The sequence below is a fragment of the Hippoglossus stenolepis genome, chromosome 9, assembly GCF_022539355.2.
Source record: "Hippoglossus stenolepis isolate QCI-W04-F060 chromosome 9, HSTE1.2, whole genome shotgun sequence".
Classification (NCBI taxonomy): Eukaryota; Metazoa; Chordata; class Actinopteri; order Pleuronectiformes; family Pleuronectidae; genus Hippoglossus; species Hippoglossus stenolepis.
The window spans coordinates 5,844,962-5,869,195 of NC_061491.1; the positions used below are offsets into that span (position 1 = coordinate 5,844,962).

Below are 24,234 nucleotides of genomic sequence, written 5' to 3' on the forward strand. Positions count from 1 at the left end.
TATTGACTGACACTGAACTGGTTTGATAGCATACATCTATCTTGTCCTATGTTATAAAAGGGTTTTTGTTCCACCCTAGAGATGAAGGCCAGCCGAGCTGTCTACTGAAACGGCAGTCAGAGTTTTGGTCGAAGTGCAGCATGCTTGAAAAAGAGTCTACCTCGCACAACAGATTAGAAGCAGTTCTGAGAAGCAAAATAATGGAGAGATACTGCTCACTGCTCTTGCATGTTTTTCAGTGACTGAGTTGTGGCCAGATGAGAAATGGGGTTGGAACTTTTATAGCTTGAAAATGTATGTATTTATGTATTGATCCTTTTGTTTCATAAAAGAACAAGGTGAATTCCTGTCCCTTGACCTTGGTGGATCCAACTTCCGAGTGCTCTTGGTCAAAGTCATGGCTGATGGCAAACAAAAGGTGGAGATGGAAAATCAAATTTATGCCATCCCTGAACACCTCATGAGAGGCAACGGGTCTGAGGTAAGAGTCATGACAGCCCTCTTTCTAATGAGCAAATATAAATAAAACACACATAAATAATATAAAACTTATTAAATACTTCTATATATATATATAAATAAATGGATGAAACCTCCAGAAGAGCAACAGACTCTTCCAGGTCATACAGACATGCAGTAGATGTCAAAGTATGCAGCTTGGACAAACAAAGTGAAAACATTATAGATATAGGTTGGAGGGACATGTGTCTCTACCGGTCTGGGAGAAGAGAAAGCTTTATCAAAAAGGGACATTTTGTAGAGATGGTGTCTGCCTCCCGAACCAAACTGGGAGCTGGTTCCATAGGATAGGAGCATGGTAGCTGAAGGCTCTACCTCCCATCCCTCTGTTACTGACTCTAGAAGCCACAAGTGAGTCTGCATTTAGAGAGCCAAGTGATCTATCTTGATAATGCAGTACTGTGAGGGATTGATCATTGAAAGCTTTGTTGTAAGAAGCAGGATTTTTCCCTCTATTCGGAATTTTACAGGGAGGAAATGCAGAGAAGGTAAAACAGAAGTAATATGATCCATTCGTCTACTTCCAGTCTGAACATTTTGTCTAAACTAGAGACTTTTCATAGACTTACTGGGATATTATGATAATAAAGAATTACCGTCACCCAATCCACTAAATTTATGAACTCGTTTTTCAGCATCCTTTTAAGACAAGGGTAGACAAAGAACAGCTAATTCATTGATCAGGTTTATTTTAGGTATGTGCAAGTATAGGCTCCTAGAACATTACCAGTGGAAATAAAATAACCTTTAATAAATTACTAAAATGTAAGTAATACAAATGCTACTAAAACTTACAACTAGAAAATGCATCTGCTGAATACAAATGCCCTGTGATTACCAAAAAGCAGAGATGATTTGCCAAGCAATGTCTAAAGTCTGAGCTGAATTAGCAGAAAATGGTAAAAATATGGGCTGGGCAATTAACTAAAAGAGTATTGAAGCCGACATTTAAACCATCTCACCAACTTAATTTTGCTCGTGTTAATTTGGATAATACTTTCCTCCCTCCACACTCTCCTGCTGACCTGCGCACACTTTACACATTGACAATAAACACCAACACAGTACTTGAAATTTGTGTTTGTGTTTGTTTCGTTCTAGTTTCAGTTTATCTGCCACACACAACACCACGTAACGTGACATGGAAATTCAGGGTTAAAGTGAGCAGAACGATCCAGATTCATGATCCAACAGCATTGATTAATAACTAAATAAATTTGATTGTCAGATTGTGTGAAGAGTGACAGAGACGGGCAGACACACACATACACACACGTTGCAGAACAAACAACGCCCCGTTTATCAAGGAACATGAATAAGAATTCAGCAGGTTATTATAAAGATCAGCTCTTCATGTGAGTGATTAGAAAAAAGCAGAGAAGCAGAGTAATGCGCCTCAGTGCAGTGGCGCTGATATGATTTATATCGTGATATATAGCAATATCGACTGATGTAAAAAAAAATTGTGGGGCCACCCGGATACTGTTATGGCTAGTTTTTTTTATTTAGTTTTTCATCACACAAGCCTTACTGCATTGATGTGGAGAACATCAAAATAATGAAAAATTATTACATCACAATTGATTTTATTATTTCTTCTAATTTTTTTGTTATGTCAAATTTTTTGGGGGGAGAGGGTTGCAGGCCCTCCCCTGCTGCTAAAAACAATATGTGGGCAATGTTTTAAAAATAACCATAAAATAATCGTTAATTAATCATAATCGAGGTAGAAGTTTAAAATAATTGTAATCATATCGCCCAGCCCTAGTAAAAATGCATTTCTCCACTGAAAATCATGCAAACCAAAGTGTTAAAGTAACACACACACACCCACACACACACACACACACAGACAGACAAGATAATTATTACTTACTACTATATTGATGTTAATTAGAAAAATTACGTTTTCTCTCTTCTGCAGTTATTTGATCACATAGTTGATTGTCTATCTAATTTCCTGGAAAAGATGGGCATAAAGGATAAAAAGCTTCCTCTGGGCTTCACCTTCTCTTTTCCCTGTCAGCAGACCAAGTTGGATGAGGTAAGTGATGGAGAAGGTATTCTCTTTATTTCAAGTAATATTTGAAGCACAAGAGAAACTTTCATTATCATTTAAATTTAAAATCTGTGAAAACCCTGGTGAGTGTAATCCGACATAGTATCAACAAAAATAATCCAAACCCTGTCTGAATTAATCCGTCAGAAAATGTGACCTGATCATTATCTACATTAGAAATATGTAGATAAGAAAATGTACATAAGCAAATAACGCACAATTCTGTGTCTTTATTGAATAGATCCCTCAAACATTTACACTGTTCGTGGAAAAAGTAAGTGTATTCTTAGATTTAGTATCTGCTCAAAACCTCTTTTGGCAGCAAAAACATCACAAAAGTTGCTTCCGTAGCCGTAGATCTGACCTCAACAACATTCAGGGGAGAGTTAATTTTATTAATCTGAGGAAGTCTAGTGGGAATGGTTCTCTGAGGTCAATCCATGGCATCTATATTGATATACGTCCTGGGCTCTGATGGGGCCACTATAGCTAGATGTTTTTGGTTTGATGTCAATCTGTTATGTATTTACTTGGATATGAACGCTGCCTTCTTGTGTATTTGTAGCCAGAGTCTGCATGATACTGATCGGGGGAAGGAACTGCAGTGCCATCAATTAGGACTGTAACAACTGACAGATTTAATCGATAATGAACAATAGTTGGCAACTAATTTTGTAATTGATTTGACGGGTCTGTTATTATACACGGCATACAATATGGCAGCGTCTGCTGAGGTGGGGGCAGTTAACAGGCCAATCCCGTGCTTTGCTCTCTGGAATAAACATTTGAAAAATGGCAGAGATAAATACAGCTAAGTGCGGGAACACTTTACATTAAAGCCTTCAGAGACTGTTAGCTACAAACTGTTCAAATTTTCTTTGAGTCTTTAATGTAAAACGCAAACACTTTTGACAACTGTTGCTTCACTCCACTCAACGAGGAGAGAGACAGACAGTGCAGCGGTGGTCGAGAGACCTATAAGCTGAATGAAAAGAGGGAGCATGATAGTGAACACAAAGCCGTGAAACAAAAATACAGAGCTTTTGAGAAAGGCATCATAAAATAAAGTGCTTAATTTTAGAAATAAATAGATGTAGTTTGAGTTTCCCCCCATTCTTCTTTTTTCTTAATTACATTTCACACATAAACAATCTCAACAAATATTAACAGCTAAAGAGCTTTAACACTCCTTTTGTCTTTGTTCCCACTTTCTCTTGTTTAGTGAGAGAAGTAAACTCTGTGCTGCCAGGATTTACTAACTTATAACAGGTCTGGATCTGTATGGAATGGCGTCTGAGTCTGTTTCCAGACCACAGTCCACCTATTAGTAACATATGCTTTAGTGGGCTATTTTTCCCGCTTCAGCTTGCTCTTAGGGTGCAGCCACCTTCAGTATGATGCGTCGGGTCAGCCCTACAGGACACCACTCTATACTGTGAATGTTGTATTCAATGTGGACTAGAAGAATACAATGATTTGTGTGTTGTTGAAATACGTTTTTTCTTCCATTAATATAACCTAGATGAAGATCTGACCATATTTCAAGACACAATTTATAGATCAACGACTATTGACCTGTTGCCCCCACATCTCATGTACTAGAGGTCCTGGCCAACCTCAGACCACAGATGAAATCATCACTGGACGCTGTACAGTTCCCCTACCAGCCTCGTCTGGTAGTGGATGATGCAATTATTACCTGCTGCACTGAGCCCACTCACATCTGGATCATTGCACTGTGAGAATCACATTCTTTGATTCTTCCAATGCATTCAACACCATCCAGCCAGTGCTTATGAGGTAGACGCATCCACCATCTCCTGGATTAGTGACTGTCTGACTACCTTCCTCTTCACATTGTACACCTCTGACTTTCATTACAACTCCAAGTCACTTGCAAAAGTTCTTTGATGACTCTGCAGTGGTTGGGTGTGTAAGTGATGGGAGGAAGAGGACGGTTTCACAGCCACTGCGTATTCTGGGAGAGGATGTTGGCACAGTGGAGGATTACAAGTACTTGGGGGTCCACATCGACGACGGTCTGTATTTTAAAACCAATGCTGACGCTGGGTACAAGAAAGGGATGAGCAGACTCCTGATTTCCTGAGGAAGCCGAGATCTTTCCACGTGTGCAGCAAGATGTTGGAAATCTTGAAAATCAGTCTGTTGTAGCCAGTGCAATGTACTTTGCTTTGGTCTACAGGGGGAGCAACATCGGAGCCGGTGACACCAACAGACTTAACAAACTGATAAAGAAGGCTGGCTCTGTCATTGGCTGCAAACTGGACTCTTTTGAAGTGGTGGTGGAGAGGATGCTTGTGATAGTTCAGTGCCCTGCTCTCCACCACCTAGTGGACAGACAGCGGAGCACTCTCTCCAGCAGATTGGTTCAGCGCCGCTGCCGCAAGGACAGATACAGGAAATCTTTCCTGCCCATAGCAATAAGACTGCAACTCCTCACCTCTATCTATCTACGTGAATTTAAGATAAAGAACAAACTCATTCTCATTCATCCCATGCTAAATATTACAGTATTGAATTCTACTATTAATAGTCTTTTCGAACAAACTATATATATAAATTATAGATTTTGTCTTTATATCAGATTAACAATCAATATAATTAATAATCATCACATTAATCCCTTATCAAAATAAGCGTCTACGTTAATAGACCATAGATTGAAAATAACATCGTCTTTGCACCAGGCTAACTTAGTTGGCTAAACTCTGTCTCACACTGAGGCTGACAGCACAAACCACAGGCATCAGGCATATAAAGCACTATATAGTCAACAACCCGAGGATAAGACTTGATGGATCCATCAGTGCTGCAAGTAGCAGCTCACTCGCAGTCTCTTTCTGTAGTTATGACCACCGCCGGTGTGTTTCAGCCCGAAATAATAAACTTATTTTCTAAGACAGTCTTGCTTAACAGATATTGTGGCCCACTTCAGGTCAATCAAATTTCCATCCCTTCTTATTGTAGCTGTCTTCAGGTTTGTCCTTTGCATAAATAACTGGAATATGTGTCCGATACTACTGGCAGTGAGAAATTTAGTCAATTGCCTTTTTCAGAGAGTTTTCACCTTAAAAATATCTGCATATGAACATAGTTTTTTTTATGTTTACATATCGACCCAATTAATTTACATTTAGAGTGCAGCTATTTACATTTCGCAGGAAACGGGAAATAGGTTGGAAGTGGATTCAAACAAAACCATTTTCCCGGAATTAAACACTAGTGTGTTACTAATCAATTATTATGACACCATTTTGATTTTGATTGTCTTTATTTTCATATTTGCAGAGTGTTTTGATGTCTTGGACCAAAGGTTTCAAGTCCAGTGGAGTGGAGGGAAAAGATGTGGTCAGCCTTCTGAGGAAATCCATCAAAAAACGAGGGGTAATTGAACAAATGATGGTTTAAAAAATTTTCTAATTCTTGTACATTTTAAAATGTGAACAAAGTGAGAGAACAGATGTTTTTGGGTACAAAGCACTGCAAAGTCACTGGAAAGATTAGATAAGCTGCATATTTACCAGGAAGGTTCGAATTGAGGTAAAAACACCTGAGTGAGTTAAAAAAGTTTAACCAGATCAAAAAAGTTGGGTTGACTTCAGACCAGAGCTAAAAAAAAAAGGACACAGAAACACGTTGACCTTCTGTATACTTGGTAAGAAAACATCCTAAAAACATAACATTTAAAACACAGTCAGAACTCTCCTTGTGTTATATGTAGTCCACAACAGGTTACCTGCTTGAATCAAAGTAAAATTTAAAGGAAACAAAAGTATATTGCGTTAATAATTTGCCATTAATTTTATCTTTTAAATCAGGAGTTCTTTGTATTTTACCACACTTTTATAACCTAATAAAGTATGTGCTGCTGATAAAGATAACTATTTGTGTACTTTTGTCTTAATGTGAAAGCAGTAGTTAGATATAGAAATGAAACATGGGGAGAGGGGTATGATGTCAAATGTTTCAATTATGTGGTATGTGCCTTGGTCGACTGCCAGTATGTCACATCTGTGCTGATTTTACATGTCATGGCAGGACTTTGACATTGACGTCGTGGCAGTGGTTAATGACACAGTGGGAACCATGATGACCTGTGGCTACGAGGATCATCACTGTGAAATTGGCCTCATTGTAGGTGAGTTCAGTCTGTGAATATAAATCATATAATGATGGTGACTAGGGCTGCACGATATAAAGACAAATTTATTTTTATCATGATATATATATATACGTATCGTAAAAGATAGCTTGAGCTGGAATAAATGGTGTTCCATGTGCCATGCATTCAAGCTCTGCATGTCAATATATTTGTCCAATCAGTTGGAGCCCTGCTGCCCTAGATAGTAAATCAAAGATATTCAGATCATTGGCAGGTTTAGAAGAGAATAGAGAGAGAACAGAATTGCGAGGCGGCTCTGTCGAATCTCGCTCCACCTCCTCCCGACTAAATTCTACTTTGGTAAATTCTAGTGATCACGTTTGTCCCGGGTCGAATTGATCACTATGATCACTTTGATTATATAAAATAATTGCGTAGCTTATTTATGAACCTGAGGGAAAAGTAACGACACACAGCTGACGTGTCTGACTCGCTACAGTTTAAAGGCTAATTTTGCAACAGAGGGACTGCCCAACATTTGTCTGTGTATCACTGCTGGTATTATGTTATTGTTGGTGGAGCCATTTCAAATTTGGGACAGTGCAACTGGGCGCAACAGTGCGATTATCAAATTATTATTATTTTGTTAAATCATCGTATAGGCGAGAAGTTGTGTGTGTACTCTCAGACTGGGAGCGAGGTGGAGTTTATACATACACACAAGCCCCACTCACTCACACAGAGCGACACACACAGTGAGGCAGAGATGAGAGGAGTAGAGCCCGTTATTGTGAACTCGCCTGTAAGTCCACTTTGTACAAGAACAGTGGCAACAAAATACAGAGTTTCCACGACGGTCCGCCCCTCGAGAGTTTCTGAGGCTGTATTAAACATAATGAAAAAATATTTTGATCAACGGAGCCAGAGAGTCCATTTTATTTATTGTTTTGGTTGGGTGTGGTTTATTTTATTTATGCTTTATTTGTTCAGGATATTATAATATATTCAAATGTCGGACTGAATATTCTTAGGAATTAAAAGTTCAATGCTCTTTGAAAGGCTGTACAGGATTATGCTCTAATATTATTGTTGGAGCCATGAATAAGTCTAAGAAGAATATTATTATTTTGGTTATGATAAAATTTGTAAGGAGTTGGTATTTATGGGTATTCTTATTTATTGTTTATTTGTGATCATATTAATTTGGCAAGAAGTAGGTCACATAGGATATGAGCCAGGGTTATAGTTTATATGAGCACCTGTTCCCCTTTGTGTAGGTTGGAGAGAGGGTGAGTGGGGACGCCGTATTTTTGGTTTATCTGCTACGTTATGTTCCGCTTGATCACTGTGATTGCTTTAATCTATGAGTTTGTGCACGTTCCAATAAGTAGATCTTCTGTTTTCTTTAAAAAAAGTTGAAATGCACTTTAGTGATTTCAGTGATGGCTCGTCATTCAAACTATTAGGCATCAGCCTCTCAGCGACTCATTTGCTTTCTGATGATGACAATACTATATATATATAATAATCATATCATTTATCACAATAGTTTCTGGGACAAAATACATCCATCAACATTTTTATCATAACAGGTCTACCTTAATTTTTTTAATAATGGGCGTAACGGTATATGTATCAGAACCGAAAATTTCTGATACAAGCCTTTCGGTTCGGTACGCAATGCAGCGAGCCCACGTGTGGAACTAATTTGTGTGCGTTTTGGTCTCAAATTTCAAGGGACAACATTAGCGAAGGACCAGTGCTGTAGTTTGTGTTCATAGCGACCGCAGACAAACAGGAGTGTGAAGACCCTCCCTCATCATTTAAGTCCCCTGTGTGGGAACACTTCAGTGTCGCAGTCAACTATAATGACTACAGACATAGACAAGTGGATCGTACAAAAGCCGACATTGTGCAACTGCTATCGGATATGTAGCTGGTAGCACATCAAACATACAGACTCGTTTGAAATGGCATGACCATACTGATCTCCCACTGACATTCGGAATAACAATAACATTAGCGAGACAAGCAAAAAAAAGAGTTCCGTGCAAACCCAGCTTCCCGCGGCATTTAAGCTGCCCCTTGCAAATAATTCAGACCGTGTCAAAGCAATAACGAGCAACATGGGTGTTTTTTTTTATAGCAGCGGATATGCAACCGTTCTCTGTTGTTGAAAACGCAGGGTTCAAAGTAACACACACTGAAAGTAATCAAGCCTCTTTTACTGGAGTTTGCTTGGAGAGGGTGACAGTGACACTGGATTTAGATACTGCATTAATATGTTTTGTCATCCCTGAGAACTTTGTAATTGTTATTGTTGTGGTATCATCCCTTCCCTCAACAGGAACGGGGACCAATGCCTGCTACATGGAACAGATGAGGAACCTCGAGGTGCTGGATGGTGATGAGGGGCGGATGTGTGTTAATACAGAGTGGGGTGCTTTTGGAGATGATGGTGCCTTGGAGGACCTGCGCACTGACATTGACCGAGAAATCGATGCAGGCTCTCTGAACCCTGGAAAACAGCTGTGAGTGTCTCATCTAACTTGGTTAAACATATAATATGTGGTTGTGGCTTCAGTTAACTCCTCGACAGACAGACTTCTATTAGAGAGCTCTTTATATTTAATTGCTCAAATCTATATATTTTTTAGAGTTGAACCCTCCCTTTTTTCTGGCCTGCTGCTGTTTCAATTTCTTACTAATGCTGTTTGCTGTTAATGAAAACATAATGTACATTTGCTTCCGGGGCGCTCCGCATTGTGCGACTCGAGTAGCTTACCAGCGTTGCTGTTTGAAAGTGGTTTTCCTGTCTTTTTTACGTGAGTCTGTTGTGTGTCAATCACTCAGTATACCGACAATGGGGTCGTTTGTGGACTTGCTTCTGTGTGTATTCTGTCTCGGACTTTACACCAGTCAAGAGATTGGACACGAAGTGGGTGCACATTATGGCACCTTTCCTGGGAGAATCACCTTAAGCCATGAGCTTGTCATTCCGGTCCAAAACTGACGGTGTTGTGCCGGTAAACATTCCACTAGAGCTTCACAGACCAGACGCAAAGTTTACACATCCGAGAAGAGGGAGAAGAGGTTGAATACGTCGGAGACTCACGAACATGGGCCTCTAAAACTGTCGTAATCCGCCTGCCCTCCCTACAGTCCTGCTCCCTAATGTACAGTCTATCTGTAACAAGTTGGATGAGCTGGAGGCTTGGGCACATTCAAACAGTGAAGGAAACCTGTTTACTGGCCTTCACTGAAACGTGGCTCAGTGATCTGGACCGGGACAAGGACCTGTCTGGAAAAAAAGAAGAGAAACCAACAGATGTGCTCTACCACTGGTTATATATTAAGACATTGGCATTCTGGCGCCAAGCCAGAGACAAGGACCTGCAGGCGGAAATGGCACTGGTATGAATGGCGGAGGACTCTGCCGCGTATCGAAAGCAGGCAGCGGAAAGTAGATGGCTGGCAGAGAGGAAGACGGCACTGATGGAGCGTCTGCTGGCCCGGACGGGGCCTGACAGCTGGTGGAGGGCGCGGTTCCGGGTCAGGCGGTTTGGATGTCGACGCATGCATCTGTCTCCACGCTATCTCCTGTTCTGGGTTCTTCGTCGGCAGTGACGTCAGCAGCCCCTCCGGTTCCTGTGTCCCCAGTGCCCATCAGTTCCTGGGTCCACGGCGCCCGTGCGGCAGTGCCACCCTGCTCGACCCCCGGAGATTGCGCGGGCTGGCTTCCTCTCGTGGCCTGTGGGGAGGGGGGTGAGTAGGTCAGTCCGGATGGCTCCCTGGCCTGAATTCGGTGATGGGGGTATGTGAAGGTGGCTCAGTGAGAACCTCCAGGTGAACCAAGGAGAGGGGATTGGCACAGCTGAGACTAGTTTGCCAATCAACTCTCCCTGGATTCAAAAGGCCGCAGTGGAGCTGCCAGAGGGAGAGAGAGACACGCAAGGGACGCATACACTCGGGAGAAACACAGAGACACTGAGCTATAAGCTGAGCTGCAAAGCTGAAATGCCATTAGTAGTAAATAATAAATAAATGCATAAATACATGTAAAAATACATAAATAGCCTTGTAGCGACTTCATGAAAACAAATGTCGCTGAGAGGCTGAGGTAGGGCCTAATAAATTGAATGATGCGCTGATCCAAAAATCACAGCAATCCGTAAAAATGTGTTTAAACTTTTATGCAAGAAAAAAGAAGATCCACTTGATTGTCAATGCACAAACTCATCAAACGGAAAATAGCAGGTTGCGTAATGAAGTTTAGCGGTCAACAAAAAATACAGCGTCCCCACTCACCCTCTTTCCTTCCTACACAGGTGAACTGGTGCTGGATTAATTTCCTGCCAAATTAATAGGATCACAAGTAAACAATAAATAACAAATTAACCAAATAATAGAAAAAACACAGATTTTTTTTTCTATCACATTAGGCTAGACCTATTCAAACTATAACAAAAACATTTTTTTACCAAGGCTGACGGAGCCCTCAAGAAAATTACTTAAAATATGAATACATTTTTTTAGGTTATAAAGTTTTTTTTTTTATTCGATCATATAATATAATTTTAACTATACCTTTTAACAGCTATCAAAGTATTTTTAAGATTTAAAAACACTTTTTCATGTTGGGAGACAGATTACATTTTCATATATGACCAACAATTCCTCAAAAATAGGGAATATATTTCTGAAATATTATTAAAATATTAATGACGGAGGTGACATAAACCTGACGGAGTTGATCCATATCTGACGGTGGTGACAAAAACTTAAATGTGAAATCATTTTAGCTCTCACATACATTGAATCAATAAATTAAAGAATTAAAACAAACAAACAAAACAATGAATATCTTGTTTTATTTACATTTAAGTGTGTATTTCATTTTGACCTTGGATTCCTTTGGCCATAGGGTTTTGTATTTTAGACCAAATTGCCAGATTTTGTTCAGCAGCCAGTATTGGCCATGCTTCCGATTCTTTTTCCTTTTCATCTGTTCTCTTTCAGTCCAATCTTCTGTTTGCGTTATATTCCTTCCCTAACTCTCTGTCTCCATCTCTGTTTCTCTTGTCTTAGAAATTCTTCTTTTAATTATGGCTGTGTACTGATTTTCTCTATCCACTTTTTTTGATACTCTCTGTTCCTCCTTTTACGTTTCTCCAGTGACAGATGTTCCCGAGCCATGCTGGACTAAAATACACAAAAAGAACACTCAATATTATTAATCATATTTTCCTGTACTCGAGAGGGAGTGTGTCTATGTACCTTCATCATTATGGGTTCCCTCAACCCCTGATAGAGTTGATGGCTATCAATTCACAAAAGCAATAAAAAAGCAGAAGATGCTGATGCCACATATTCAGTATTTATATATTATTAGACAAACTAATGATCTATTTCTGTATTTGACTAGAGTGACTCAAAAAACACAAGATTATGACTTCTCATTGAATGTCAACTCCGTAATTCGCCTGTCACCACTGTCACACAGAAAATCTGACGGAGTTGACATAATAGGCATTTTGTTCACAAATCAAATTTGTTTTGTAGCAACCATTTTCTTTTCAGCTTGATACTAGATGCTAACAAAACACTTCAAGCAGTTGAAACTGCTTGAAGTGTTTTTCCCAAGAAGTTTAAGTACATAATGTGGAAAATCTCCTGAAAAAGTGAAACAACTTTTTTCTATAGAGAATTTGTGTTTGATACAAAAGAGCAAATGATAAACAACAATTTAAAACAAACAATGGGGAGGGGGGAATAGAAAAACTTAAAGCTTGCTGTGTCACTGATATTGGCACCCTTTGCTGTAAATCAGTATGGAAAAACATTATGACTCACCTGTGGTAAATTGTCTGTGCCCATGTGACATTAATTAGCCAATGAATGATGACTTCCGTGTTTTAAAAAGCCACCTGTTATTCCCTGTTCCTTTGTCACAATGGTGAAGACAAAGGAGCTGTCTGAGGACATCAGAAGGGCTATTATTAGCATACACAAGACCTCCAAAGGGTATAAGGCCATCTCCAAAGACCTTGGTATCCCTGTTTCAACAGTGCGTAATGTTATTAAGAAGTTTGCCAAGCATGGAACTGTCAAGAACCTCCCTGGACGTGGGGGGGAAGAGAAAAATTGATGAGTGAAGTCTTCGAAGGTTGGTGCGAATGGTGGAAAAAACACCACGTCAAACATCCAAAGACCTGAAGGCCAACCTGGAACAGTCTGGGGTCATGGTTTCAACAAGTACCATACGCCGCACACTAAACCAAACAGGGCTTTATGGGCGAAGGCCAAGGAAGACACCATTGCTGAGGAAAAGACATAAAAAGGAACGACTGATCTTTGCCAAAGAGTACCTGGACAAACCGCAGTCCTTCTGGGAAAATGTTCTGTGGACAGATGAAACAAAAATAGAGCTTTTTGGCAATGCACACCAACAGTTTGTTTACAGACGGCGCAATGAAGCCTACAAGGAAAAGAACACCCTACCAACAGTTAAGCATGGTGGAGGATCCATAATGCTGTGGGGCTGCTTTGCTGCATCTGGTACTGGAGGCCTTGACCGTATCACAGAAATCATGAAATCAGAGAATTATCAAGAGATTTTAGAGAGCGAAATGTCCTACCCAGTGTAAGAAAACTTGGTTTGAGTCGAAGATCATGGGTCCTCCAGTAAGACAAAGACCCAAAGCACGCAGGAATGGTTGAAAAGGAAAAAATGGACTGTTTTAAAATGGCCAGCAATGAGTCCTGATCTCAATCCGATTGAAAATCTTTGGGGTGAGCTGAAATCTGCTATTGTGGAAAAGAACCCTGCAAACGTTCAAGAGCTTGAACAAATTGCAAAGGAAGAGTGGGAGAAAATACCAGCTGAGAAGTGCAAGAAGCTTATAGATGGCTACAAGAAACGTTTGGAGGCTGTCATCACTGCCAAAGGGTGTGCAACCAAATATTAAAGAGGGGTGCTGTTATTGCTGCACATGATGTTTTTTGTGTTTCTTCTTTGAAATTACAATATGCAAGTTGAAAAAACAATTTTCTTTGTTAAATTACTTTGGACCTCCAATTAAAAGATCCTGATGATATAAATTTGGTACATTTCCATTTATTTCTGAAGATATTGTACAGGTTATGCAAAACATGAAGGGGTGCCAATAATGGTGAGCAGGACTGTATGTAAGTTTTGGTCAGATACATACACACCTGGTATTAACATCCCTCCTGAGAGATCCAATCACAAGTGGCCAGCATTAAGTACTTGTGTTCACACCTGGCATTAAAAATGCATCCTGAATGTGTCTACTGTGACCACTTGTGATTGGATCTCACTTCCCCGCTCTACATGCTAATTAACACGTACGTCATTTGTATTAGTTAAGACCAAATAATGTTGTTTTTATCCAGTCTGAGTTTACAGATGTGTCCAATGTCACTCTGTGTCACCTGCTAAAAGAATGCAGATACATGTGGCCCAGACCACCTCAGAATGTGGTCTGGTGTGATTGGATCTATATCCGATCTGAGTGCATTCACACCTGTATTTAGAGCTGTCTGCTTGTGATTGGTTCACAAAAAACACATGTTAATACCATGTGTGTACAGGTCCAAAGTCTACTTAGTCAGATTACTGCATTGTTACTGTGATTGATGTTTATACTCCAGACATCCTCTGGAGTTTCTCCTGAGGAGGTGGATTTGTGAACGCAAATGTCGGAGTGAGAGCCTGAGATTAATACGTCCTTTCACCAACCTTCACCTGAATCCTCTGGAGGTTTTGTTGGTATTGTAAATGCAGCTGAGCAGAGAACCTCCCGCTGCCTTGTGAATGTGTGAACAATAAATAATAACCACTGTGTGTGTGCACGCTTGCACATGTTGGCAGTGGTGCATCCTCCCCTTAAAACAGCTTGTGAGACAGCGGTGAATCAGTGGGACTGACCACAGCCTGTTCAGTCAATTGAAAATCATAGTAAGTTGTTTGGCCACCATGTGCTTCATGTCATCCTACAATTGTCTGGAACTCTACTGGATCAATGTAACACCAATTTTCCAAAATACTGTATATTCCCTCATTTAGAGATTTGATGGTGGTGCATCTTACACATCTGTCAGAAATCTCCTATAGCTGTTCAATTATGTTGAGATCAAGCAACCAAAAAAATCATTTGGGCCTTCTCATAGTGTATGTCAAAGATGAGAATGTGGTGAAGGCTGACTGCTGTATGTTGGGTGCCAGGGTGTTCCCCCTCTCGCTGCGATTAGCTCCAGCTCCCTTGTGAACCTCAAATGATAAGCGGTGCGCCAATGACGCCCTGCATTGATACTCTGTGACCAAAGAAAGAGTTACTGCTCTGTTTGTCCTTACTACATGAGCATCACGGTCATCAAATATGTGCTTTTCTCTCAAAGGTTTAAACGTGGATGTCATGAAACACTAGGCAGCTGAGCAGTCTTTGTGACTGAAGCTCCTGCCACCCGCATCCCAACAGCTGCAGCCACAGCTGGCTGGAGGACAGGGCATGATTTTTAAAAGAGTCAATACACGGTTGCTTTGTTGAGTAATGAAACAGACTGGAGATGTTCCCTCGACCGACACTGGTCAGTGTTAGAAAATACTGACGGTTACAAAAACGGTGACTTATTTATGCCAGGATATGAGTTAGTCAGCCATACAAATAATAATAAATAAGAATTAATCTAGATATTCTATTTGAAATTGTTCTACATAATTACTGTTCACCTGCTATGGCAGACAGAGTGAAATGTGACAGGGAAATGTTTGAAAAACAAAAGTATCTCAGCTTTTAGATGTAAAAACAAAATCTAAAACCACTAAATACACCACTGTTTAATGTTTAGATCATTTCGCACTTTTTAACTGTCAGTCTCACAGATTGTGTGTTTGTACAGGTATTGTCAAATTTTGGACCTTGCTGAAACATCAATCACATCAATAATTACAGTGTTTTGGTATAGGTCAGCTTAGGTGTGAATGAAACTGTTTGTAAATATGAATGTATTTTTATATAGTTTTCTTTCACTTTTGTGTGGCGGTTTGCAGGTTTGAGAAGATGATCAGTGGCATGTACATGGGAGAACTGGTCCGTCTCATCATGGTGAGGATGGCCAAAGAGCAGCTGCTGTTCAAGGGCAAGACTACAAAAGAGCTCCTCACCACTGGAAGCTTCAACACCAGATACATCTATACCATTGACAACGACAAGTTAGTTTTTATGTTTGTTTACTGGAAAAAGTCTTTGTTACCATGTTACTACAGCAGATTAGTTGTGCCCACTTAATACTTAAATGTACTGAAGTTGTTTGTTATTGTTAATCACTTTTGGGTTAAGTGCCTCTCCCTGCAAATTCAAAAAGGAGGTGTTGCTAAGATACGCCAATTTACCAGCCCCCCCCCCACATACAACATATAAAATAGCTTAGCAAACTAAGTTATCTACGTTGTCTAGCAATGAGCGAGGACTCCAATTGTGTGCTATTGCGCGTGCGTGTGCATTTGAGAGAGAGAGAGAGGAGAGAGAAACAGCCGAGGGGCAGGAGAGGATGGGGAACATTTCTCACTGGTAGACAATGTGGTGGTTTAGGGGTTTAGTTTCAGCAAAGATTCAAAAATAATTGCTTTCCAGGGTCGCTGGTAGCAGGGGGCTGTCCATCTTTGATTAGAGGGTGTTAAATATACATTTTTCAAATATACATAATTGTCATGACGAGATGTCCCAAATGGTTTTCTCTAGTAATCACTGGTCCTGCAAGGTGTAAGATGGTTTAAAACAATGGGTGACGATATGAGCCATGTTCAATCTAGAAATGTAAATTATTTATAAATTATGTAATAAATTTGATATCAAAACCAGCATTAATGTATTTCATCAAAGGACATAAGATAAGACTCCACAGAAAGTAAAAGCTTGTTTGAATCAAACTGTCATTCACCGACCAATGTAAATACTCAAAGAGCATGCTCACCAAAAGGCTGAATAGATGAGAATCCATTCCATTTATCTTTCTTTTCAGATAGGGAAATATAGCACTCAGGTCATATTATTCATTTGAATGACACTTAGCAATCATTTGACAGACTCACTTGTAAATCAAGTAAATACAAACCTGCATAGACTGTACTGAGATTATGTTTGCAACCTTCCCTTAAAATGCTTCCCTTGACTTTGTTCTATGATTATCTTCTTAAGGGTAACATAAGGTTGTTGTTGTTATCAGAAGTGGTCATTGTTTCCATTTTTCAATAGTGTTTTGTTATCATACAAACAGTAGTGATTGTCACCCCAAAGCTACTGTACATCAGCTCTTGGTTGCTTACATTGTAAAGGTTTACATTTCTTTGCAAAATTTGCAGTATGCATTAATCTTGTACCATGAATGAGCAGAGCTGTTTTCCGATCTGAGTACTACAAACACATCTGTATCCTGTATATTGTTTGTCAGAAATCCATGAATTAATTTTCTTAACCACATAACGTGTTTTGGATCCCACCGAGTTGTAGTGATTATTTGTTTTCTCCTGCAGAGATGAGGAAGGTCTGACAAGTGCTGAGGAGGTGCTTCGGGGCATGGGTCTAGACCCATCGGTTGAGGACTGCATCACCACTCAGAGGGTGTGTCAGATAGTATCAACACGGGCCGCACACTTGTGTGCTGCCTCGCTAGCAGCAGTGCTGCGGCAAATCCGGGATAACAAAGCGGCTGAGAAGCTGCGTACTACTATTGGAGTAGATGGCTCTGTTTACAAGAACCATCAAGAGTAAGTAATCCTGAACACCCTCACATGTGCTTTGGTGTATGTTACAAATGCATATATACAGTTCACTTAAGCAATGGGGCTCAGTATCTTTCAGTCCAGGTGTATAGTGGCTGCAGAACAGAATGCATGTCAGTGGAATAGAGCTGAGTGGAATACAAACAGCTGTAATTGTGTAATTGTGTGATTTCATACTATTCACTGTATATACACATGTATTTAATATTTGTTCTGTGTATGTTTGGTCTAAGGAATTCAAGGAATGTCACAAAATCTTTATTTAATCTATTTTGATTCAGTTATTTAAAAAAACACATAAGAATCGTTTGGAGATAAATACATTTAGAGGCCCTTTAGTTTGAGCAAAATTGACGTTAGATAAATTTGACTATTTTTTGCATTTAAGATATTTCTGCTGCCTGTCTTTAAACCTGTTGCCTAATTGTTTTTGATGATCTGCTTGCCATTTATTACAGTCACAGTTTGACACATTCATTCATTTGCAATTTCATGTTCCGCACTGAGGGCTGATAGTAGCACGAGAGGAAGGTTTAGGACGGAGACGATCATCTGTAGCATCAATGCAGTAATTTCTGTAACCTGAGAACTTATCTTTCACTCTTTAGTCTGTGTACCTGTCACTCTGAATTTGTTCCGCATTTGAGTGGCCTTCTTGTGTGTGTACCTGCACCCGTGCTACTGCCATAGAATAATAATTGTGTGGGAAACACTGATTCAATTTATGGCTTAATTTACTGTTTAACATTCCCAAGTGAGAAAAAGAATAATCCCTCATTTGATTCTACCCATTAGTGACTATGTTAATATAATTTATCAAAACACCTTAAAAAAAAAAACCTTCATGTTTTGTACAACTTTTGTCCTGAGGTGTCTATCTACATAGAACTCACCACCGTTTTAGGTCTGAATTAGGTCTGCGCAATATATAGAAAATGTATCACCATCGTGATATCAACATGCGCGATATACGTACTGCAAATGACTGCTTGAACTGCAATAAATGGTGTTCTATGCGCTATGCATTTACGCTCTGAATGTCAAGATATTTGGCCAATCAGATGGAGCCCTCTCACACAGGCTCAGCTGATGGCTCTGACTGATTTAGATTTGTTTGAAATGACACCGCAATATCAACACTGATCATCACATAATGATCGATACTTTTCTTAATGAGTTAAATCTTTCTTCAGAGCAGCGTGCACATTAATCAGCCGTCCCGCTCGCTCTCTTTCTCCTCTCTCTTATTTATTGCAAGTCACATCATTGCAAAATTCAACACGGTTATCACATATCTCATGTTTTCCTAATATCATATAGCCCCAGTATGAATCACTTAATTGTTTTCAGCTTAAATCTAGAAGTCAATATGGATTCTGTTTATATTCAAATGTGTAAATTTTAATTGACCATCTCATGTAAAACATTTTTAAAACATGTACTTTAGGTCTTGGGACCTGGGGATAGGATGTCCACTCACACAACTGCAATATTCCTTTTCTTTGACATAGATAATTCAAATACAAAGCTTTCTCTGATTGGAACAATCATCCCTTTTTTTTTTTTTTTACATCCATTACCTTTTTCTGTTGCTCCAGGTCATCTTTATTTTCTCATTTCAAAACAACCTGTGCATTTAATTTACTTTGAATTAACTTTTTCCGTGAGTTAGCTGTCTGTATTTGTCTATTTGTAGTGTACCTATTGCTGTTTTCCATATGTATGTATTTTCTTAAATTTGTATTTGTGTTTAAAAGACCCTCCATAAAAATTAGGTGTAACATCTCCAGGCTATCCTTTAAATTAATTTTGTTGACTGATGTCACTGTAGTCATCAGTTTTTGTCTGTTGGACAAAGACAATGAGACATATGGGAAGCACATACTGTTGTGTTGTATTTTCCTCTGGAGGATTGAATCTGAAATAACATGGTATAAATAAGCAGCTAACCTTCGTTGAGTTTTTCTGTGCATGTGAAAAAGGAAAACAGTGATAACTAAATGTAATTTTTTTCCCCAGGTTTTCCAGGAGGCTCCACAAAATGGTGCGAAGACTTGTGCCAGACTGTGATGTGCGTTTTTTGCAGTCACAGGATGGCAGTGGGAAGGGTGCTGCCATGGTAACAGCAGTAGCTTACCGTCTTGCTGCTCAACATGCGGAGCGTCAGCGGGTCCTTGACACCTTACGTTTGAGCCGCGAACAGTTGCTGGAGGTGAAGAAGCGCATGAGTGAGGAGATGGTGCGAGGCCTGTCGAAACAAAACCATGAGCAGGGAAGCGTCAAGATGCTTCCCACCTATGTCAGATCAACACCAGATGGAACCGGTAACTTTGAGAGATAAATGAACTTTCTGGTTGCTATTAAAATTTATCTTGCGTATAATTATTTGTGTATGGTTTCTTAATTCTTCTCTTTATTGTCCTCACCAGAGCATGGAGACTTCTTGGCTTTGGACCTCGGAGGTTCGAGCTTTCGGGTGCTGCTGGTGCGAATGCAAAGTGGAAAGAGACACAACGTGGACATGCACCACAAGATCTACAGTATCCCACAGGAGACCATGCAAGGCACAGGGGAAGAGGTAAAACTTCAGCAGGGGTTGAACAAATTTAGTATGAAATGCAATAAGTGATAAGTGAATCTGAAAGAAGAAACTGAAGAACCTCTGTCATGAGAGGTTGAATCATCACACTCAATGTCAGACACTGATTCATACATACTAGAATGTAGAGATATATTAATAAAATATATTCAGTTCAAGTTTTCATTATGTCCTCAAAGGTTTGTTTATTTATAAAGCAGGATTTCACAAAAAATACTTTACTGAGTGCCACAAAATGTTTTGCGGTATGGATCAGGATCAGTGGGAGGATTCAGGGATTTTCTTTCATCTTCTTAACCATTGTGAAATAATAATAATAATAAAGGCATAATCTTGTAAATTTCCAGAATAAAATGGCACTCAGAGAGCACATACCTCTGCCAAAGCTCAACAGTCCCCTTATGAACATTGAAATTCACTAGATCTGGATATTGATTTGGATCAGCAGCAAATTTGATAAACTCATAAATATCAGTTCCCTAAACATACCTGGATATTTTCATAAAGATCTATGTCATCAAGATGTTCTCTGAGAAATCAATGAAAATGTTGTAAAATACCTAATATCTTGCAATACTCAGCTCACAGGAGTAATGAGTCATTTGTTGTAGCAAGATTTTCTCTCCACTACACAATGTGAATGGCTCAATACTTTGTCTCAGAGATGGTACAATGTAGCCTTCGAATGTTTCTATGAGGTTTTGTACATTATTTCTTTTGTTCATCAGCTTTTCAGCCACATTGTGTACTGCATCGCTGACTTTCTTGAGTACATGGGCATGAGCGGAGCATCCTTACCTCTGGGATTTACATTCTCTTTCCCCTGCCATCAAAGCAAACTGGATCAGGTAGGGTTGGATTGAATATTCATTGAGTGTACAACTAGCAATCATATGTATGTATATGCTGGAAGAAACTGTAACTGTCTGCATACTGTCTCTTCTCCTGTGGTGGCTTTTACCCAACGTGTAAATGGAATGAATTATTTTTACAATGAAGTAAAGTGTTTTCATCAGTATTAGTAAAAAATAAGTAATCTTCTTTTATTTGTGTTAAATGAACCAAATTATTATGTATTATTCATTTGTTAGTACTATTACTATGACTATTTGATTCTTTTTTTGACTTCTTAATCAGACTTGCTACATTTTAATTATTGTTATATTCTATTTTTCAAGGCTTATTTATCTTTACTTATAACTATTAACCTATAACTAAAAACAAAATGACAACCACTGTTGCAGAGACATCCACATGTCTCCAGTGTAGTTGGATGCATTTATTCTTACACACACCCACACCCACACCCACACCCATCATTCAACATTGTCATTTCTTCAGGGCATTCTTTTGAGGTGGACAAAGGGCTTCAAAGCCAGCGGCTGTGTGGGACAAGATGTTGTTATGTTACTTAAAGATGCCGTCCGCAGACGACAGGTAACTACAGTCATTACACAAATACATTCTCTGAGCGTTTATGATAAATGTGGGCTGTAAAGGTTGACAGTTGAAGAATATAATAAAAAAGTATGCTCACAACGACAAGTAACAAACAACCCTAACATTGTAGAGAAATTGCAGTGGGATTGCTGGTTCATAATGTGAGTCTTGCTGTTCTGGGTTTGTACCCTCATGGTTGAATGCACTTATTGTAAGTTGCTTTGGATAAAAGCGTCAGCTGAATGATTTGTGTGTGTGTGTGTGTGTGTGTGTGTGTGTGTGTGTGTGTGTGTGTGTGTGTGTGTGTGTGTGTGTGTGTGTGTGTGTGTGTGTGTGTGTGTGTGTGTGTGTGTGTGTGTGTGTGTGTGTGTGTGTGTGTGCGCGCGCGCGCAAGACAACCCCCAAAAGGGAATAGTTTTGCATGTGGTGGCCACAGACAATTGCTCTCTCCTTGTCCTTCCTGACTGATTCTTCTGCTAGTGTCCTTGTCACTACTGGTAGCATTAGGCTATACCTGCAGCCCAATCAGGTTGCACAGATAGTCCAGCTTCTCCAGGATGGCACATCCATTGACTGTTCCTCTTGTTCCCCCTGACCTACTGTAAATCCAATTGAGCACCTATAGGACGTTATGTATCGGTGTATCCGACACCGCAAAGTACCGTCACCAGATCCAGGTCTGGGAGGAGATCCCCCAGGACACCATCCACCGACTCATCAGGAGCATGCCCAGAAAAATGGTGGCCATACACGCTACTGAGTCACATTATGAGTTGCTGCGATGAAATTCGCGCAAGTTGGATCAGCATGTGATTAAAAATGTTTAACTTTGAATTTCGGTGTGGTTTTGAATCCAGCCCTCATGATTTTGGTTTCCATTGACTGTTGTTACATCATTTTGTTGTCAACAAATTATCCAATTTACATCAGTAAAGATTTTCCGCTTGAATAATTCATTCATCAAGATCTGATGTGTGATTTAAGTGTTCCCTTAACTTTTTGAGCAGTGCATTTATATAAAACTGATGTGGAAGGGGAAATCCATTGTGATCCCTGTCACATATTATAGTAACATCATGATGACATAATTCCGACCTGGTTTTATATTGTTTGAAGACTGTAAGAGTAACCAAGCTCTTATTTCATTAAAATGTGTCCAGCTCTAAATTAGAAGTTCCATCAGATACCATTAACTACAATACACCCGCCCACAACCACATAGCTCTGGTGTTGTTAATTTGTTTGTAACAGAACTGAGGGTTGTAAATTAATTTGTTGTCACTGCCTCCAGGAATTTGACTTGAACTTTGTGGCGGTGGTTAATGACACAGTGGGAACCATGATGACCTGTGGCTATGAGGACCCCAAATGTGAGGTGGGACTCATCGTAGGTAAGTCTTCTATCCCCCACGTTCCTCTCTGGAAGTCTATCTCTCTAACTCTTTCTGCCATTTTTATGCCTCCGTACCGACGGCAGCCGGTGGCCGGAGGCATTATGTTTTTGGGTTGTCAATCCATTTTCGTCAACGCAATATCTCAAGAATGCCTTAAGAGAATTTCTTCAAATTTGGTACGAATATTCACTCAAACTCAAGGATGAACTGAATAGAATTTGGTGTTAAAAGATCAAGGTCACTGGGACCTCACAAAGAACATTTTTAGCCTCGAGAATGTGATATCTCCCCAACACCTTGAGGGAATCCTTTCACATTTGGCACAAACATTAACTTGAACATGGATTTCATTTTGGTAGACAAAGTTCAAACCTAAAGTTCACAGTAGCCTCACTAAGTATGTTGTGTTTATCTTGAACATGATATCTTAAGATCAGCTTGAAGTGATGTCTTTAAATTTGGATCAAATGTTCACTTGGACTGATTCGATTTGGGTGCCTGGAGATCAAAGATCTAGGTCACAGTGATCTCACGTTCCTGTTAATGTGATACATCAGGACTGCCCATTGGGAATTTTATTACATCGGGCAAATTCACTTTAACTCATGGATGACGGAATTAGTATTTAGTGGTCAAAGGTCAAGGTCACTTGACCTCTCAAACACATCTCATGAACATCTCAAGGGAATTTCTTCAAGTTTGGCACAAATGTTCAATTGGACTCGGATAAACTGACTAGAGTGAAAGTCACAGTGGCCCCAAAAACCATGTTTTTGGCCTCTTGAATGTGGTATCTCAACACCGACTTGAGGGAATTTCTTCAACATTTGATCAGTTGTCTCTTGGACTCAAAGATAGAGGGATTACATTTCAGTATTCAAAGGTAAAGGTCCCAGTGACCTTATTGTACTTTAAGCTAACACTAAGGGGTCTTTTATCTTTTAAATTCACGTTTTCTCTCTGGAAGAAAGCTCTTTAAGAAATGACTGTTTTACGTTGCATGACAGTTCTTGTAATATATGTCCACATAGGCACTGGCACCAACACCTGCTACATGGAGGAAATGCACAACATTGAATTGGTGGATGGTGATGTAGGTCGTATGTGTGTCAACATGGAGTGGGGAGCATTTGGTGACAGTGGTGAACTTGATGACTTCTGCACCCAGTTTGATCGTATTGTCGACGAGTGCTCCAACAATCCGGGTAAACAGAGGTAAGGGATGGGTTATTTCTGATAAAGGAAATCTACTGTAATATGTTTCTATAAAATGCAGTCTCAATGAAAACAGCAGGT

The 24,234-nt window shown here is 39.7% G+C and overlaps 1 protein-coding gene across 2 annotated transcripts in view; it reads left to right on the forward strand.

Moving 5' to 3' along the window:
* Positions 1–24,234, forward strand: part of hk2 (hexokinase 2) — a 34,194-nt gene that overhangs the window by 4,545 nt on the left and 5,415 nt on the right. Inside the window, exons 3-16 of one of the 2 annotated variants that reach the window (XM_035165873.2) lie at positions 333–481; positions 2,444–2,563; positions 2,820–2,852; positions 5,888–5,983; positions 6,638–6,737; positions 9,049–9,232; positions 15,775–15,936; positions 17,257–17,490; positions 19,525–19,829; positions 19,935–20,083; positions 20,833–20,952; positions 21,446–21,541; positions 22,836–22,935; positions 23,970–24,153. In XM_035165873.2, the coding sequence (XP_035021764.1) occupies positions 333–481; positions 2,444–2,563; positions 2,820–2,852; positions 5,888–5,983; positions 6,638–6,737; positions 9,049–9,232; positions 15,775–15,936; positions 17,257–17,490; positions 19,525–19,829; positions 19,935–20,083; positions 20,833–20,952; positions 21,446–21,541; positions 22,836–22,935; positions 23,970–24,153 (2,032 nt within the window). The remainder of the gene's footprint in view (positions 1–332; positions 482–2,443; positions 2,564–2,819; positions 2,853–5,887; positions 5,984–6,637; positions 6,738–9,048; positions 9,233–15,774; positions 15,937–17,256; positions 17,491–19,524; positions 19,830–19,934; positions 20,084–20,832; positions 20,953–21,445; positions 21,542–22,835; positions 22,936–23,969; positions 24,154–24,234) is intronic. The other variant, XM_035165874.2, reaches the window with a different exon arrangement.